At 39.0% G+C, this 18,754-nt stretch overlaps 1 protein-coding gene across 12 annotated transcripts in view; it reads left to right on the top strand.

Annotated features, from left to right (window-relative positions):
• eag (ether a go-go) overlaps positions 1 to 18,726 on the top strand; it is a 92,796-nt gene extending 74,070 nt beyond the window's left edge. For 3 of the 12 annotated variants that reach the window (XM_070109509.1, XM_070109512.1, XM_070109507.1), the window contains 12 exons: positions 382 to 494; positions 638 to 781; positions 2,854 to 2,950; positions 3,162 to 3,508; positions 3,716 to 3,871; positions 4,017 to 4,089; positions 7,579 to 7,778; positions 9,957 to 10,209; positions 10,496 to 10,905; positions 13,212 to 13,502; positions 14,294 to 14,467; positions 15,376 to 18,726. In XM_070109509.1, the coding sequence (XP_069965610.1) occupies positions 382 to 494; positions 638 to 781; positions 2,854 to 2,950; positions 3,162 to 3,508; positions 3,716 to 3,871; positions 4,017 to 4,089; positions 7,579 to 7,778; positions 9,957 to 10,209; positions 10,496 to 10,905; positions 13,212 to 13,502; positions 14,294 to 14,467; positions 15,376 to 16,488 (3,371 nt within the window). In that variant the 3' untranslated portion in view covers positions 16,489 to 18,726. The remainder of the gene's footprint in view (positions 1 to 381; positions 495 to 637; positions 782 to 2,853; positions 2,951 to 3,161; positions 3,509 to 3,715; positions 3,872 to 4,016; positions 4,090 to 7,578; positions 7,779 to 9,956; positions 10,210 to 10,495; positions 10,906 to 13,211; positions 13,503 to 14,293; positions 14,468 to 15,375) is intronic. The other 9 variants (XM_070109513.1, XM_070109511.1, XM_070109517.1 and 6 more) reach the window with 6 other exon arrangements.
• Positions 18,727 to 18,754: the final 28 nt, after the last annotated feature.

The raw sequence follows: 18,754 nt of genomic DNA, 5'->3' as shown, positions 1-18,754 counted from the left end.
AATCACAGTCAAATAGAATTATTTATAAATAGGTAGACTATTTCCAATATTTGCATTTTAGTTTTAAGCTTTTACATAAAAAAAATTATAGCTAAAAAGCTATAAGTGGAGTTACGGCAACATTGCTGAAATGAAAACAAAAGCGAACAACTGATTTCTAAGTCAATCTTTTGACAAATTTCGTTTGATGCGTACGGTACGTAAGCAGGTGCGTTACGTCGCTCACTAATTCCAGCATCAGTCATTCCACTAAACATATGAACAATTCCATCTATTTCATGTTGGATTTTGCCGATTTCTCTCTATTATTGAAAATTTCAGTTGTCGTTGTTGTGTTGTGTTGTCGGCGTTAATGTGAATTTTTTGATATTTACTCTCAAGTTTTAGGTTTATCGAAATTCGCCAAACTGGCACGTTCGGTGACACGCAGCCGTCAATTCAGCGCACATCTGCCAACACTAAAGGATCCAACGAAGCAATCCAATCTGGCGCATGTAAGTAGCACACACGTCCTGCTTCTAATACACTTTTAAACAGTTATGCGACATTTTTTCTTTTTATTGCTTGCATTTCTTGTGATTTTCGTTTGTTGAACAGCTTTATCTCTAATGCTTGCCACTTCATTTCCCACTTACAGATGATGTCACTCAGCGCCGATATTATGCCACAATACAGACAAGAAGCGCCTAAAACGCCGCCACACATTCTTTTGCATTATTGTGCATTTAAAGCAATTTGGGATTGGGTGATATTGTGTTTAACATTTTATACCGCCATTATGGTAAGCTATACGTTTGTGGCACATGGTGTATGTGACAAATGGAACACGCACATAAAACGGCATAAATTATGAAATTGACTGACTTTAATGGCGGCCAGAAAATTGCGGCAAATGTAGCTTAAATTATTCAAGAACGGTTGACTTAGCTACAGAGAAAAGAGTAAAGCAAATTAGCAATAAAAGAAAATATAATCGTGCTTATAAAAAAATAGTTAGCCACAGTATGTAATTTGTAGTAATATGAGTATTAATGTTTAATAAACATAAACTATCCTAGGAGAATAACTCTTAACATCTTAAAAGCGCTTTAGTGCCCGAAATAGAAATGGTTGAGGGATCCTTATAAAAGAAGGATGTAGTTATAGCACTACGAAAGAATTTTGGAAAACAAATGTTTTCTCAAAATGGAGGCTATTTGAAAAATTTGTTTCGTCATTTCCCTTTTTTTTGGCGTTCGGAGTTTTTTAAATATATATAAGAAGATATAAAAAAAAAATAAATAACAAAAAAAAATCCAAAAATTCTCTCGTAGTGCGATAGTATATTGTGTGAAGAATAGGTTGGAGCGAAAAAATTTTTTTTTCTTAGCCTGAGGGTAAAATTTGTAGATAATAAAAAAACAAATTTTACAAAAAATATTTTTAGAAAAAAATTTTTTTTTTTTGAGAAAAATCTTATTTATTTAAATTTTTTTTTTTTACATCAAGAGTCGGCTCATTCACTTTTAAAGTAAATTTTGAGCTCTACCCTAATAAAGAAGCTCGGTAAATTTCAAGTATAGCGATTAAATAGAACTTGAGAAATCATGCACACCGTTTCTAAGAAAGTAGTTAAGAGAAAAACAAAGCCCGCGCCGAGCTGCCAGTCTACTTTGTCGGCGCATAACAAAATGAGCTGTAACTCCGAAAATAATTGAAATTCCACAAAAAAACTTTTTAGGGACATATTCTTAAAGGGTTATACTACAATAATATACAAAAATTAAATTTCTAAACCAGAATACCTCCTTAAAATAAGTATTGAGTATGCGCAAAGAGGTCAGCTGTAAACTTCAAAGAGAAGAATGCTTCAAATGAGAGATAAGAGAGCAAGCGAGTTATTTGGCGTTCTCCGTAGCGTTGTGTGTGCCACTTGAAGTGCATTTGAGCAACAAACCACTGCTTTCACAACCTCAGCAGTTTATTCTAAAGAAAGTGTCGAGCAGAGATAAAGCGCTGCCGAACTCTTCACGCATTGGAAAGCGTGACTACATGACTTTGACAGTTGACTGACTGGTTAGGTTGTGACGTTTCGCAATTGGCACGACTGGAACGGCTAGATTGAAATTCTAACAAAAATATATATGAACGAAGCGATTTTTGCAAGATAATAATTTTTAAACGAAAAAATGTTGCTTGTTTTTATTTAACTAGCCAAAAACAAGTATTTTGTCTTAACTGGCAATAATGTAAAATGTTATAAAACAACGCTAATTTTGAGGCGCGCTCACGCCGCAATAAGTTGAGCATACCTTTAGCGCTGCAAAACGACCAAGCAAGTCCTTACATAAAACCCGCAACATTCACTTCGAAAACCAACTTCGAACTGTCATTAACTTTCGCGCTGCACTTTTCGCATAGGGCTAGGTCCAAATAGCATTCAGCCTAATATGTGTGTACGACAGCCACGCGCCATAAACGGCCACTTTTATTACATTACATATTCAAAATTTGCTCTTTGACTGTGGTTTCTGTGACATTTATAAGCAGAGTGGCTCGTAAGCGTATTAGGGCGCCAACATTTATGTGCTCATGTGCTTTAAGCATAATAAATACGCGCCGACCGGCATTATTTAATATTTTCCACTCTTTGCTAGAGGAGGGAGAAAATCAAAAATTAATCCATTTTTTCCATATTAATCCATATTATTCCATATTAATATTAAGACAGTTCTCTATGCGTAATTAAATATGTTTCAATATAAAACGTAATAACTGCGTGTTCCATTCCAGTAGCTATTTAAGCCAACTTTTTTTCTTGAAATAATTTTCAGTTGACAACTCTATAATATAATTATGCAATTTACTTCGCAGGTGCCATACAATGTAGCTTTTAAAAACAAAACTTCAGAAGACGTTTCATTACTCGTCGTCGATTCCATTGTAGATGTTATATTCTTTATAGATATCGGTGAGTAGAACAAGCTTTATTGAATATTATATACCCCTAATATTCGTTAAAAATTATGCAATACTAGTTTATACAAACATAACCTACACATACCAAATATAATGCTTCCGCTAGGGAAAGACTGCGTACCTAAGTTGGTTAAAATATTAAAATTGTTTGTCTAAGCTTATCATAATTTCGCAATAATTTTTTCGCAATCTTCTCTTTGCAGTTTTAAATTTCCACACAACGTTCGTGGGCCCCGGCGGCGAGGTCGTCAGCGACCCCAAAGTGATACGTATGAACTACCTAAAATCCTGGTTCATCATCGATCTACTCAGTTGCCTGCCATACGACGTCTTCAACGCTTTCGATCGCGATGAGGACGGCATTGGCTCGCTCTTCAGCGCGCTGAAAGTGGTGCGGCTATTGCGACTGGGACGTGTGGTGCGCAAGCTGGATCGCTATCTGGAATATGGCGCCGCCATGCTCATACTGTTGCTCTGCTTCTACATGCTGGTGGCACATTGGCTGGCCTGCATCTGGTACTCGATCGGTCGCAGCGATGCCGACAATGGAGTAAGTGTGGTACATGACACAAACATTGACCAAAAGGAAACAAACGATTATACAAATCACAAATTTGTCCGGCTGCTCTTCTCTTCCCCCCAAAAAAATACTTTCACAACCAACGTCTTTTCTTTTTGTGCACTCATTCGTTTTATAAATAAACTCGCTTTAACATTTTTGTTCCGCACTTATTTGCTTGTTTTTATTTTCGAATAGATACAGTACAGTTGGCTGTGGAAGCTGGCAAATGTGACGCAATCGCCATACTCGTACATCTGGAGCAACGACACCGGACCGGAACTGATAAATGGTCCGTCGCGCAAGAGTATGTATGTGACGGCGCTGTACTTCACCATGACGTGCATGACTTCGGTGAGTACTATGCAGCCGAGCGCTGCTTTTGCAAGCACACTGTACTTTACTTAAATCAGTGACAAAAAACCTTTATAAATTTAATTTAACGTTACTTTCTGTTGTGTTGCATGTTTACGACGTAATCACTTTTGTATACTTGCAGGTGGGCTTCGGCAATGTGGCCGCCGAGACGGACAACGAGAAGGTGTTCACCATCTGCATGATGATTATTGCAGGTGCAGTGTCCGACACGTTCCGTTGCCGCGTCCAATTTCGCTAAACGAAACGAAATTGCGCAACGCTTCGTAAGAGACGTAAACGCAAAACGGCAGCCGAGCAAATGTGTGCGCCCCGAGCGCGAAAACGAGTACTGCGGAAAAAAAACGAAATTAAACTAAATTTAATATGAATATTATTAGACTTAACGGTGCATGTGGTTCACGCATTGCAATTTTTTAGCAACTTTATATTCTAAAATTATAAAAAAAAACTTATTAGAGTTTGCTACAAGTGCATGTGGTTGCCATGCAACCTCAACGCTACACGGGCTCACACATTTCGCCGCCGTCACGCCGCTAGAACTAATAAATGCTGAGTTGGTGTAGTGTGCCTCTGTTGAATTATTTCATTAGTTAAACAAAATTTCCAAAGTTCAGTCGAATTAAACTCATGCAACTTCCCGTTGAATCCACATTTTGTAACACAGTTGTTGTTTCTGCATCACATTTTTGGCCGTACTCATACCAGTAGCTCGCTGTAGGCTAAACAAATGTATCAACGCTCACCACCACTGACACCATTTCATGCATTTTATTTACTTGAAAGCGAAAGCAGGGCTAAAGCCCCGCCACCGGAACATTCAACTCTCTAACTGAAACTCCTTCACTTTTCTCTGTATAAAATTTTCATAAACACTATATTTTCTATCAAAACATGTATATAAACTGTAAATGTTTCCGAAATACAACACTGCGTCACGAAATTTAAATAGTTGGACAATTCTTCGCTATATGTGAGTTTTAAAAGCTTTACAAAGCATCAAGTCGTTGGATATCGCTTTGTGTGGCGTTGGTGTTAGTTTTTGCTGATAAAATTGTAGGTTATGTTTGTATTTGAGTTTTGAACGTAACGTAAGTAGATTTTTTGTAACGTAAGTAGAGTCGCACTGCACTTTGGGGTTAGTTTAGGTCAGTAGATCGATTCTAAGAAGGCTCACACTTGGACAGCTTAAACGCCGGTCCGTTGTGCTACTTAAAAACTGCTATAAAGCTGGATCAAACGATCCTTACATGTCGACACATGTACACACACAATTGTAGGTTATGTTTGTATTTGAGTTTTGAACGTAACGTAAGTAGATTTTTTGTAACGTAAGTAGAGTCGCACTGCACTTTGGGGTTAGTTTAGGTCAGTAGATCGATTCTAAGAAGGCTCACACTTGGACAGCTTAAACGCCGGTCCGTTGTGCTACTTAAAAACTGCTATAAAGCTGGATCAAACGACCCTTACATGTCGACAAAGCGCTTTGAGCCTATAACATAGGTAACTTATATATAATTTGTAAGACGGCCAATATACGTTGCGGCTTTGGGGGTAAAATGTGTTTTAAACTTCTCTCAGGTTAGGTTAGGTTAGGTTAGATTGTAGGGTTGCACCAGCATCAATGGAACTCACATGAACAAATATTTCTACTTGGTGTTAAGCAATAACTGCTTAAACTGCAATACCCCATAGATCAACGAAGCGTTTTGAGCATAACACATATTAGTTAAGTCGATTAATATCAAACCCAGTCACTTCGCTAAGTTTTCCGAACGTGTGTCTGCCGAGATATTTTAAGCTCAGTCTGGAAAATGTCGCGCAATAGCGAAGAAAGTGACAAGATGATTCCACTTTTTTTTGCTACATACAGCTTTGACGAATAGCGTCCAAAAAAAAACTTAGCTGTAGGGCGTGTTTACTTAGAGCACAGAGTCCAGTCAGAACTCCTACAATAGCTGCGAGATTGACTTTGCTAAGTGCAGTATGTTCGGAGGACCTCTTACAGTTCATTTTGGGCCAGAAAGATCGCGCAGTCGCACAAGTTCTCTTTGTTGACCAGCGCCTGTTAAGCTCATTGGAGGTTCATAGGTTCAGCGCTGGAACTAAAGAGTACATCGGACAACCGACACGCCTCCTATCGGATGAAATTGGGGTAAGGGTATCCTGCCTAGTAAGCTCATGGGCTTTGCAGTCTAATATAGAAAAAACTTGAAGCTGTTGCTAATGCGGCCATGCACTGCTTAAGTTTTGAATGCACAGTCAGCGCGCTTAAAGCCAGTATAGACGCTCGACTATTAGAGTGAATGTAGACCTCTCTGACACCTCTCTGTTGGAGGCTGCACTTCGGCGCAGTATAGCCACCACTAACTTGATGGCAACCACCTCCGCTTGAAAGACGTAAAACTTTCCTTAATAAAAAAGAAAGTTTACGTTAGTAGAGGAAGCTCTATATTTTAAAAGTTCAGAAATGAAGTCGATCAGACGGATTATATTAAGCGGGATCATTATATGATTTCACACACTTCCAGAGACTTAGAGGACCTCCCGGTAATGGCGTGGTAATACGTTTAGCCGATTTCACTACCACACGAGGTTATATCGCAGTCGCAAATTACTTAGAATCCAGCGGAGCTCAAGCAAGCTCTTTTAGTAATTTTGAAAGCGTGATTAACGGTATGAAGCAGGTCAATATGGAGTTCTTATTTGTGTAACACTATACAGTCAACGTGCTGAAATATCTGGTTACAATACTTTCTTTAGGCGCTACACATTACATTAAGTAAGCCAATGCTGATAGAGTGCATTTGATAGACACAAAAAATGTCCGCTCACTAAATCCATATATCGTCGACTAAGAGCCTTAAAATAGTATAAAAGGTCGCTAAGTAGGCTTTTGAGGCAGCTATCATTAAAAGCAATTGTCGCGCTATGGACCCTTTAATTTTACTAGCTGTGGTTATACCCAGCAAATTCACGTTCGATCAGAAAGTTTAAGACATTTGAGAACAGAGAGTCTACCGCTTAACTTTTTTATAAAAAAAAATCAGTTTTAGGCAACACATATATAGAAAACCTACAGCCCTCAAACAGATGCTTCTGCCTGAGCTACAGTCCTTTATTGCTTTGTTTTTAACAAAGCGCTGAAGAACTTAAAAATGTTTGTTGTAGCTCACGCAAAAGCATGTACAAAAACCTATACCTTCTTGTAACGCCCCCTCTTTATAAATTTCGGCTCCACGGCACTGCCATTCTTCTGCTGCCTCTTTCATAATCATAACACAACAACAATTTTGGGCATTTATTACTGTTCTAGCTTGCGTTCGTAATTCGCATACTAATTACTTCAGCTCTTCTACGAGTACTATGTATTTATCGCTGCTACTGCGACCCTTAGTACCACATTAATTCCGTTACTCCTCAAACCATTTACATTTGCCACGTTCCACATTCCACATTCCACACTACCATGCCATTCATGTGTTGTTTCATTTATTATTCTGCTCAGTGTTAAGTACCCGAAAAGTATGCTGCATAAAATGGATTTTAATTGAAATGAAATTTTTAGAAGCGCCATAAAATAGTCCACTTAACCCAGTGAGCTTGCGCGCACGCACATATACAAACGTGCACACAATTAATTTTCTTTCATTATTCTCTTATTACCACACTGCCACACCATGTAGCGCTGCTGTATGCGACGATATTCGGTCACGTGACGACCATCATCCAGCAGATGACCTCAGCGACGGCGAAGTACCACGACATGTTGAATAATGTGCGCGAGTTCATGAAGTTGCACGAGGTGCCGAAGGCGCTCAGCGAACGCGTCATGGATTATGTGGTCTCCACGTGGGCCATGACCAAAGGCTTGGACACCGAAAAGGTAATGCACGCACTCACGCACACCGCCAACACAAACACTCATTCTCAGCCACACAAACGCATATGTATGCCGCGATTTAATAGTATGCTGAGTATGTACGTATGTATGCAAGCAGAAAAGCTTTTGTCAAGTATGTAAATTGTATGCGAATAGTTGAGTATATTAGTTGAGTAGTTAGCAGAGCTTCAGCCTAGAGGTGTGCTCGACATTATTTAACACAAAAATTGTAAAAAGTACACAAAGAAATAAAAAATAAATAAAATGAAAACTGGTACACACACGCGACCACTCTACACAAGCAACTGAAGCCACTTCACTACTTAATGTGTCACGCCAAGCCAGCGTTATACACAACAAACGACCGCGAACAACGCGTCGCAATGGTCAGCACAACCCGCACACAGCGGACACACGCGCATACAGCCACGGCAACACAGCCAACTTCACACAACTTAACAGACAACCACGCACTCAGCCAATGCACTGTAAACTGTGTATAAATGCAGCTGCATAGTTTTAGGCGCTTAACCAAGCTTCATGCGCGGTTTTCATTAAGCAGTATGTACTTGCCTTTCCATTTTCATAATTTGCTTGCAGAACATTTCTTTCGCGCTTAGCGCTCTAACGTTTGCCTTTGCTTTTAGTAAGCGTTTTTATTCTTGACTTCAGCGCTTTTTATTCCTCTTAAAACTTTCTTATAGCTTAACGAACGCTTTGTAAATGTTTGCTATTTACTTGCTCTTTGCTGCCACTTCATGCTTTTATAACTTTGTTTTCGAACTAATTTTCGAATCAAGCTCAATTTGCATTTTACTTTATTTGTCTCTCTCTTTTTATTTTTCTACTCCCTTTAACTACGTCCAGGTAAGCTCGCTCGCTCGTTCGTTCGGTCATCATGCTCGGTTTAGCGCCTCATAAAAACCGCAAATCCGTGCGCCAAAACGAAAAGCGTCCGTCAAATCCGTGCCTTTAGATGGAATTTAAACCAAATCATGACAATTTTCAAAAGCTCACAGCAAAAAAGCGAAGCAAAAGCTCAATGTATTTTGTCAAAGCTTGTAGCGCATTTGGTTTAAATCATTTTAAAAGCGCAATTGTTGCGCGCAGAAACAGATAGAAGCGTCTTTATACCATTTTCGTTGACTGTAGTTTGTGCCTAAAAATAGTAGACATCACAAAATACATGAAATACAACAAACACTAGCGACTAGAGACAACAGTAGCAACAGATACAACAGTATACGCAAAAGACAGTTTCGCACTCAATTTATGCCAGTTATTATACGAACTATTTTACAAAGAATACAACTAGGGCTGACTCATTGAAAGTAAACACACACATACATAGTTGAGACATAAAAGAATCGCTCCAGGAACGAACACTTACTCTCACATAGCGAAGCAGCAAAAAAAGTTGCCAGGTGTCTCAGTCGGAAATGGAGTTGAGCGTGCGCTTAGCGAGCTTTTAACAAAAAAAAAAAAAAACCAAAAGCTTTTAACGTGTAAAAGCGCTATGAAAGGTTAAAATATTTTGCAGCAATTAAAGCGAGAGCTTGTGAAACTCTCTAAAGGAGTACGCCGCTTGCCTATACTTACTATTTCAAAATTAAATGTATTTAAGCTAAATTTACGCAATGGTCAAAAGTGGCAACTCGCTAAGCACGCAGACTCAATTCCATTTCCCAGTGAGATTCGAAAATGTCTGTACGTATGTGTGAGTGTGCGTGTGCATCATGCTATTTTGTAACAAATATCACCCGCTACTTTTTCAGCGTAAAATAAATTCATTGCTAACAAAAAAAAAACAAAAAAAAAAATCAAAATGGGTATTCACAAAGCTGCCAAAAGCTTTCAAGACAAGCTTCAACTTTTTGGCAGCTTTAATTTGTTTGCAGAAAAAGCTCGCCAGGCATGTCATTTTGACTTGCAACCTCATGAATACCCGTTATGTACTCATATTTTGAAGTTTATGCTCATCGCTCGTAATTCAGCGCCAACTACTCATCTTTACTGCTCGCCATCGCTCTGCGCACTCATTTGTCGGCATTGCACATTTGTTTTACTTTTTATTTTTCACAAAGTATTTGTTTTGTCCACTACCATCTCTTTTGAGTTTGTTGTGCTCTCGCACTTTGTTTGACGTTTTGCCGTTTATGATGCGGCTTGGCCACTTCGCAGGTACTAAACTATTGTCCGAAAGATATGAAGGCTGACATTTGTGTTCATCTAAATCGCAAAGTATTTAACGAGCATCCAGCATTTCGTCTTGCCTCGGATGGTTGTCTGCGCGCGCTAGCCATGCACTTTATGATGTCGCACTCGGCGCCGGGCGATCTGCTCTACCACACCGGTGAGAGCATCGACAGTTTGTGTTTCATAGTGACCGGCAGTTTGGAGGTGATACAGGACGATGAAGTTGTGGCAATATTGGGTGAGTTTGCACAGTCACTGTGTTTTGAACTGAAAGCCCCCTAAGCGTGCCAAACAACACACCACACCAATGTTTGCTCACCCTTAGGGGGCGCCTGCTGTAGCGCCAATCCTATTTTGCACTTAATCACACTTTCCTTGCAGCGCGCTAAGTTTTCCAATTGTACACGCTCTCTTTCGCTCGCTCTCTCTTTTTCTCTCTCTCTCTCTCGCTCTCTGTATATTCCCGCCTGCACCGACATGCTCTGCTGTTTATGAAATTTATATGCGTTTTTCTTCAACTATAGGTAAGGGCGACGTCTTCGGCGATCAATTCTGGAAGGATTCGGCTGTTGGCCAAAGCGCTGCCAATGTGCGCGCCCTAACCTATTGTGATTTGCATGCCATCAAGCGTGATAAATTGCTCGAAGTCCTCGATTTCTATTCGGCATTTGCGAATAGTTTTGCACGCAATCTGGTGCTCACCTACAATTTAAGACATCGACTGATTTTTCGCAAGGTGGCCGATGTGAAGCGCGAGAAAGAATTGGCCGAACGGCGTAAAAACGAACCTCAATTGCCTCAAAATCAAGATCATCTGGTGCGTAAGATATTCTCGAAATTCCGTCGTACGCCGCAGGTGCAAACCGGCTCCAAAGAGGTTGTGTCCGGCCAAAGTGATGTGGAGAAGGGCGACGGCGACGCGGATCGCACCAAGGTATGTAGGCGCCATATGCGCGTTAGTCAACGGTTGTTTGTAAATATATAATGGTGTGTGTAGCGTAGAATGTGCGTGTGGCATTGCCGTATCTTTTGTGGTAAATGCATGTGTGTGCGTATTTCGCGAACTCTTATTTGTTTATATTTTAAGTTTATATTATTTTTATAATAGCATTTTTATTATATAATTAAATGTGTATTTTCATCAATGTGCTGTTGTGTGCTTGTCATATAAACTATTGTATAATTGCGTGCTTTGTTTACTGTTATTTCTAACTGATATTATTTGTGTGTGAAATAATGAAAATTGTGCTTTTCGCCACGCCGAATTGTAAGTATGAAGCAACGTGATTAACGCTGTAACAAAAGACCGGTTGCTGAAGTGTAAATATATATATTACAGCTGATTATATAATATTGTCAAAAATTAGTTATAATAAATACTGAACACCCAGTTAGAAGACCCTGTACATATGTTTATGATATAGTAAATATATTTTTGATTTGAGAGTTATTATTTGACGATTTTGAATTTAAAATATACTTTGAAATTTTAAATATACTTTCCATTTTAGACTTCAACTGTGTTTTTAATACTACTTTAAGCCGTTTCTGCCATAAAAAGTATAAAATATAATTTTTTTCTTCATTAAGGCGGTTTTCTAATCTAGATATTAAAAAAAACAAATTTTTGTTTTATATTTTCAACGTTTATCTATTAAAGAATATGCCTACAAGCGGATTTTTCAAAATTCAAATTATTTTCGTAGTTATAGCAAATCTTTTGCTGACCCAGCATCCAAACTGTTGCAGTCAGAACCGAAACCCTAAACGCGTTTTTCTCGCAAATGTCCTTTTCAAAACGATGAATTAAAATAATAATAACTAATATTTAAAAAATTCGAAACAGTCAAAAATTGGTAATAAATTTTTTTTTAACACAGCGCCCTTTTCAGAAAAAAATTTAATCTTTTAATCAGTTCCAAATATTGCGATATTACGTTAGCTTAATATATATATATATATATATTTTTTTTTGTCACATTCCAATTTTTTGAGACTCCCTCGACCCCACTTTTTCAGCTGCAAATTTTTAAATTTTTTTTAACTTTTTTATTTTCGAATTTTTTTGATTTTTTTCGATTATTTTTGTAATGTTGAAAAAAAAACTTATGAATAAAACTGTTAAGTGAAAATATTAAAACCCTTTTTTTTACCACACTTGTTAAAAAATTACCTGAAATGTATGTCTCTAAACTAGAATACCCGCTTAAGACCTTTTTTCTCTTTTTCATTTAGTTCAATATCTCACTCCAAATACCGCAGTTTTCCGTATAACAAATATTCATATTTTTAAATATTTTTAAATATTTGAAATATACAATTAGCTACCATCCCACTCAGCATGCAGAGTTTAAGTCCTTCTATATACATATACCACATAGTGTATTAAGATCTACCTACTTTGGTATTTCCTACTGCTGTCTATATTTCGCTGCCGCCACTAGTGTTTTTATAAGTAATTATAGCATAACTTTAGGCGTCGACAAAATTTAGTGCTTCAGAAAACTTTTAATTTCTATATAACCCACCATGAGTAAACAACGCATGCTCAGCAGTGTTCTGGCACAATATATATAGCCTACTTTTAGGCAACAATGTTTTTACTACTAGTTGTACAGTTTTCCATTATAACATATGTTAATTACTGTTTATATGTGCGCATAGCACACGTAGCGTATTTGCTTTAAAGAGAAAAATAACTGTATTACAAAATCAAATATATATATACATATATGTAAATATATATGTGGACTCGTACTTATGCTTGTTGTCTCTTTTTCTCTCTTCCCACTCATCCGAAAATGAAAACATTCCTGCTTACGCGTACCTAACTGTTCATTTCCGTAACTTTCCCGTCTAAACTATCTCACGAATTACAACAATTTAACACAATTTTAATATTATGCATGCTTTATCAAATACACTTAATCACTCACACTCTGCATGGCTTAAATGTTTGTTGTTGTAACTTTTTTGTATATCACAAAATTTTTACACAAAAACATAACGAAATTGCAAACTAACAACAAATTTGTTTATTGCTCATTTTATCTATTTTCACATGCTTAACCCTTACACCACCGAAATATGTTGTCCTTACAAACCTTTTTTCGCACGGTCACCGCCACATTTTTTGTGTGCTTTTGTTTTATTTTCCTTTTACTTGATATCCTTGCAACCTTTTTTCCGGCTGCCCGCATTCTCGTCTTGCTCGTGTTTGTTTGTGACAACCCATTCAAGAAGTTGCCTGCTAAATTAACCCTCACCGAGGACTCACGCATCCTAACAACAGCTGCCGCACCCTCTCCAACGCCATCACCCTCGCCCTCATCGGGTCCACCATCTGCGCGTAGTACGCGTGCTAGTAAATGGGGTCGCCTTCTGGGCAGTTCAAGTGTCGATTCGGCTAGCGATACAAGCGCCAAGGTAGCAGTCTCGAGAAGTTTGAGCGCCCGCGAAAGTCTGCGTGAGAGCACTGCCCAAGCGCGGCAGAGCAGTACTTCGAGTAGTAATGGTGGACAAGGCAATAAAGTAATTACAAAAGCTTAAATAGACATAATGAAAGTATTCTAAACAATGAACAACTTAAAATAAAATTACCATATAGTTTTAAGCGCTGCACTCTCAACATGTTTGAACTGATTTCTAATTTAATTATTGGCTGTGTAGTAATTTTTTCTCATTTTTAAATAATTTTCGTTATAATGTATATTTTACTTTAAGGGTTCCGAATAAATTTCCGGTATAAAATATAATATTTTTAGAAAAAAGCTTAAAAAAGCACGCAAAGCTTTGCCAAAGCGCGGAACTTGCAACTTTGCAAAGCTTCACTAAAAATTTCGCAGAGTTACTAAAATTTCAGCTTCAAGCGCATTTTGAAAGCGCTATAAGCTTAGCTTTCAGTAATTGTAAATGATTATATTTAAAACTTGGAGCATGCATAAAAATATTTCGAAGTTTAAATGCTTTTAAGCGCAACTAAATTGATTTAAAGAGCTCGCTCAGCGCTGATAACTAAGCGTTCTGATTTTCAAATTCTCGCAATATGTGCAAAAATGACAGTTAGTAGTTTGAAAAGCTTTATTAAAGTCCGGCAATAACATGAACGTGAAATCTCTGAACATCAATAATATTTATTAAACATTTTCAACGCATAAGTAAGTGTACTGCCATTAGCCAGAAATTACGCTTAGCGACACCTACCCGAAAGTAAGCTAGTTCAATACAAAGCTCCGTCCGTATTCGGTCCATTTAAATACGCAAATCCTTTCAAGTCCTACTTAACGGCGTAACAAAAGCACACCAATGGCTTTCCTTTGCAGAGCGTCGTGTCATTAGAGATGGGCTTACAGATTATCGAGTTGAGGGACCCGCTAACAAACGCAGCTGTGGCGGCAGCCGCTGCCAAGCGCGTCAAGAGTTTGGAATCGCTAAATACCGCAACGGCGACTACTTCGTGGGTGGAGCGCAAATGGCGTCGCATACGCATACTGGATGTTAGTAAGCGTAGCAGACTCAATCTACACTAGCTAAAAAAGCGAAATTATTTTATTTTATTTTTGTTTCATTTCTTTTTGACATAGCAAATAGTGCAGAAAGTAGTTGGCAGCACTGGAAGATTTGTTATGTAGTGTCTGCTATGATTGTAAGCCAGCGTTGCCACACATAGCATAAGTGACAAACTTGTCTTAGTTGCTAGTTATTACTTGGCTGTTTTGTTGATTAATTGTCTGCCTTTTTCAGTTATTTAATGCTGGATTTTTGGTATGTACTTGTATCAGTTATTTAAGTATGTTGATTCTGTTTTTTGTATATTATTTTGGCATTTACACGAATGTCCAGTATCCTTTCTTATAGCAGTAAATTTTAGTTTGAACAAATTACGCGCTCAATTGTTAAATAAACAAAGATAATTATAAAATCTAACAAATTAAACTAATAATTAATCAACATTATTTCTACCTTTCTCACTCCCCAAAAAAAAATTAATATGCATGCATACCGTTTGACCTAATCTACCCCGTAATACCGCAAAACCTTCACAATCATCAACTCCTATGCAACCCTGGAACTTCAAATGGCTGCAACACGAATTGTAACTTTCGTTCGTTGGCTTCGTGCAACAACGTGCTGACCGACACACACGCACTGTGGATATGCTCATTTTGCTCTCTCGCTCTCGCACAATGCACACTTTTTAACCACGCTCTACACGTACGAACTACTCACTGTTCGTCCATCGATATATTCACCCAACCCAATATAAAAATTCATCACTGCGTGTTTATTGCCTACCCTACTGCCTGCCTGCCGATCCGCGGTTTTCAAACTCAACCACACCTTTACCCTCCTCTCATCACACTCTCGCTCTTTCTCTCTCTCTCAATTATATGAATGAATTCAGGTTTTTCCTAAAGCTCCTAAACTACAGGCCAGTCAAGCGGCGCTTGCGCGCCAGGATACAATCGACGAAGGTGGCGAAATAGACGCCTCGCCTCCCAGTCGCGACACGCGGCTAGTTGGCGAAAGCGGCTCGGCAGCAGCAGCAGCGGCGGCTGCACTAGCGGCTAAGGAGCGCAACCTTGCATTAGAGCGTGAAAGGCAAATCGAAATGGCTTCATCACGCGCCACCACATCGGACACTTACGACACAGGTTTGCGCGAACAGCCACCCACAATGGCGCAGCGCGATTTGATCGCAACCATGTTGGATTTAAAAGTCGATGTACGTCTAGAAATGCAGCGCATGCAGCAACGCATCGGACGCATTGAGGACTTATTAGGTGAGCTGATGAAACGTTTACCAGCACAAGAATCCTCGGGTCAAACAACGCCAGCTGATGAGCTCGGACCGGGTAGTGGCGGTGGTAGCGCGCCTGGTGCGAGCACAGTTCTTACTACGCGAATTGGTGTGGTCGATGGCGGCGGTGGCGGCACACACTCGACCGCGGTTACGCCAGCTGCAGACACTGTGATAACAATTTCTACGGTGCCGCCCACGCCACCCATTAGCACAAGCGCCGCCTCGAGTGTAGTGGTACAAATCGGCGGTGTAGGTGGTGGCGGCGCAGGAGGCGTTGGTGTGCCTACAACTACGACGTCCGCAACTGTGGCGGTAGGCGCAGGCTCCACGCCCATTCCACAAACACTCAGCCTGCTTAGCCCAGCACAGATGGGGTCAGCGGCGACACAAGGCGGCAATGGACTGGGACCGCTAATGCTGAAAAAACGGCGTTCGAAGAGCAGGAAGGCACCAGCGCCTCCCAAGCAGCCATCACATGTGCAGAGTCCAGAGCAGCAGCGTTTGCTGGAAGAGGAACCCATTGTTACGACCACCACGGTAATGCCGGTGACGGCGCCAACAGTAACAACACCAACAACAGCCACATCGAGCAGCGCAGCCACATCGCCGACAACGGCCGGTCCGTCGTCGCTGGGCGGAGGTGGTAACACCAGCGGCACATCTAGCGGCAGCGGCAGTGGCGGCGGTGGACGCAGCAAGCGTGAATTTCTCTAGCCCAAGATATTGGTGCGCCATCAATCGGACACTGGCAGCAGCTTCGAGCAATAATACGGCGTATAAAGCAGACTGCGCAAGACGATGGCGTACAGCTGTAGAAAGCTGCGGAGCGCTACATTTTCATTTTAGGCTGCTGCGGCTTTTGCTGGACTAAGTTTTAGCGTAACATAAGTTGTATAAATTAATGTTTTTCAGTAATTAAATTTTCGGTCAACTAGAGTATAGAAGCTTTCGAAAGCTTAAAATTTAGCAAGCTAAATTGCGAACTGCGACACGCAAAGCATTTTGAAGCGTTGAGCAGAAAAATATTTGTGATAACCAACCAGATATTATGACTATGAAAAATTATATTATATATTAAAAAAAACAAGCTATAAAAATTAAATGTCAACTAAAATAGTTAAAAGCAAAAACAAAAACCAGTTATAAGCCGCTTAGAAAATTTGTAAATTTATTTGTAAATATGTATTACAAAGCGAGTACAAGATGCTCGCCTGTTGAAGCTGTGTAGATATATAATATGCATAAATAGATTATACATGCCAGAAGGAGGCGAAGGCGGCGGCAGCGGCCAAAACGTCGCGCAGTACAGTCATAAATAACTATAGATTAATTATAGATCCCTAACGATGACGGCAGAAATACTACGCTTGCTGCAGATCCTTGCCTTTTTGAGGAATTGAATACCCGCTAATTTGCAAAAAAGCAAACTTTGTCCTTTACAAAGCACGATTTCATTTTGCTGCTGCTACTTGGCTGTGTAATTTTTCCGAAACACTTTTTTTGTACTTTCGTGGCAATTGTTTGTATTACAGTTAATATAATTTGTGGCACGAAAAAAACTTTTCAAGCGCCATACAAAGACTATAGAAAACTTGGAGCTTAAAGCACTGAACAGCAACATAACTTGCTAAAAACAATTTCAATACAGTTTGGAAAATAAAAAAGGCGTAAAAAGTAGGCTACACAAGTTGCAGGCCATCACCAACTTCAAACAACGAAAACAGTTATTTAAAGCTTTTGAAAAGCGCACTATACAATTATACAAAATTTAAGCTTTGCGCGCTTTTATAAAAGTGCTCAGCAGTATATACAAATATTAGAGTTCTCCAGCAACAACCGAAGCAAGCTTAAGGCTTGCCATCAGAAAATGTAGATTTATTTACCGCTATTGCTAGCGCTCACTGAATTCAGTTGTCTTGTTTAACTTCGTTCAGTTTAGTCACCCATTTCGCCGGTTATCCGGCTAGCTTGGCTATGTAGTGCTGCATTTAAGCGAAGCCGACCTTTGTCGCTTAACTAAGCGTTCATAACGTTGCCATATTTATTTTAAAAATAGTTTTTTTTTTCAACTGAGTCTTAAGAACAAGAATATTGCATGATTAACTGCCACACAAAACAAAAAGCGAACATTTTAAGAGAACGCAAGCAGAGAAAATATAAAATTAATGAATATAAATAAAAAATATGCAAACTTTGTACTACAGTTTTCATTTAGAAACCCGTCCTAAAAATGGAGCACACACAGAATCAAACTGCGAACAAATTTAAGCAAACAAAGTAAACAAAGACAACGGTACTGATTATTGAGTAAATAAAATATAAATGTTGACAGTTATTTACAAACAAAGCAAATAGGAAAATTCCAAAAAAAAAAAAAGCTACAACAAAAAATAAGCAATAAATGCAAAACTAATGCTCCATAAAAATAACTTAAGTAATCATAGTAATAATAAAGTAATTTAAGTTCTACACCAGCAGTACAGTGAAAAAGCAGCAAATACAATTGAAATATTTAAACGTTTAACAAAATGAACAACAACCAAACGACAATCGAATTACAAAAGCAAAATAAAATTATTTTTTCTCAACTTTACTGTAAATACTTAGAGTTGGCAACACGCCTGCGCGCTGAGTTTGCGCGCCACTTTTGTATATACACACATGCATACGCTACATGCGAAGTTGGTACAAAGCAAGGTGACTTGTCAAGTGCTGGCGGTCGCGCTACGCAAGGCTTATGCCCCCAACTAAGCTTTAAAGCTCCCTACCGAATGCTACGGGTTAACAAAATTCACACAAAGTAGTCAGAACCCACACGTCTAGATAGAAGATCTGACTTGACGAATCAAACGAGAAATTCGAAGAAGTTAGGAATAAAGCATTTACATATATAATGTGGTTGACAGCAGTGCTGTATACTAGGGTGGAGCGAAAAAAAATTTTTTTTTTGGCCTGAGGGTAAAATTTGTAGATTATAAAA

The sequence above is a fragment of the Bactrocera oleae genome, chromosome 5, assembly GCF_042242935.1.
Source record: "Bactrocera oleae isolate idBacOlea1 chromosome 5, idBacOlea1, whole genome shotgun sequence".
Lineage (NCBI taxonomy): Eukaryota > Metazoa > Arthropoda > Insecta > Diptera > Tephritidae > Bactrocera > Bactrocera oleae.
Note: the sequence above shows the minus strand (reverse complement) of the source record. Positions and strands in the feature narration are given on the sequence as shown.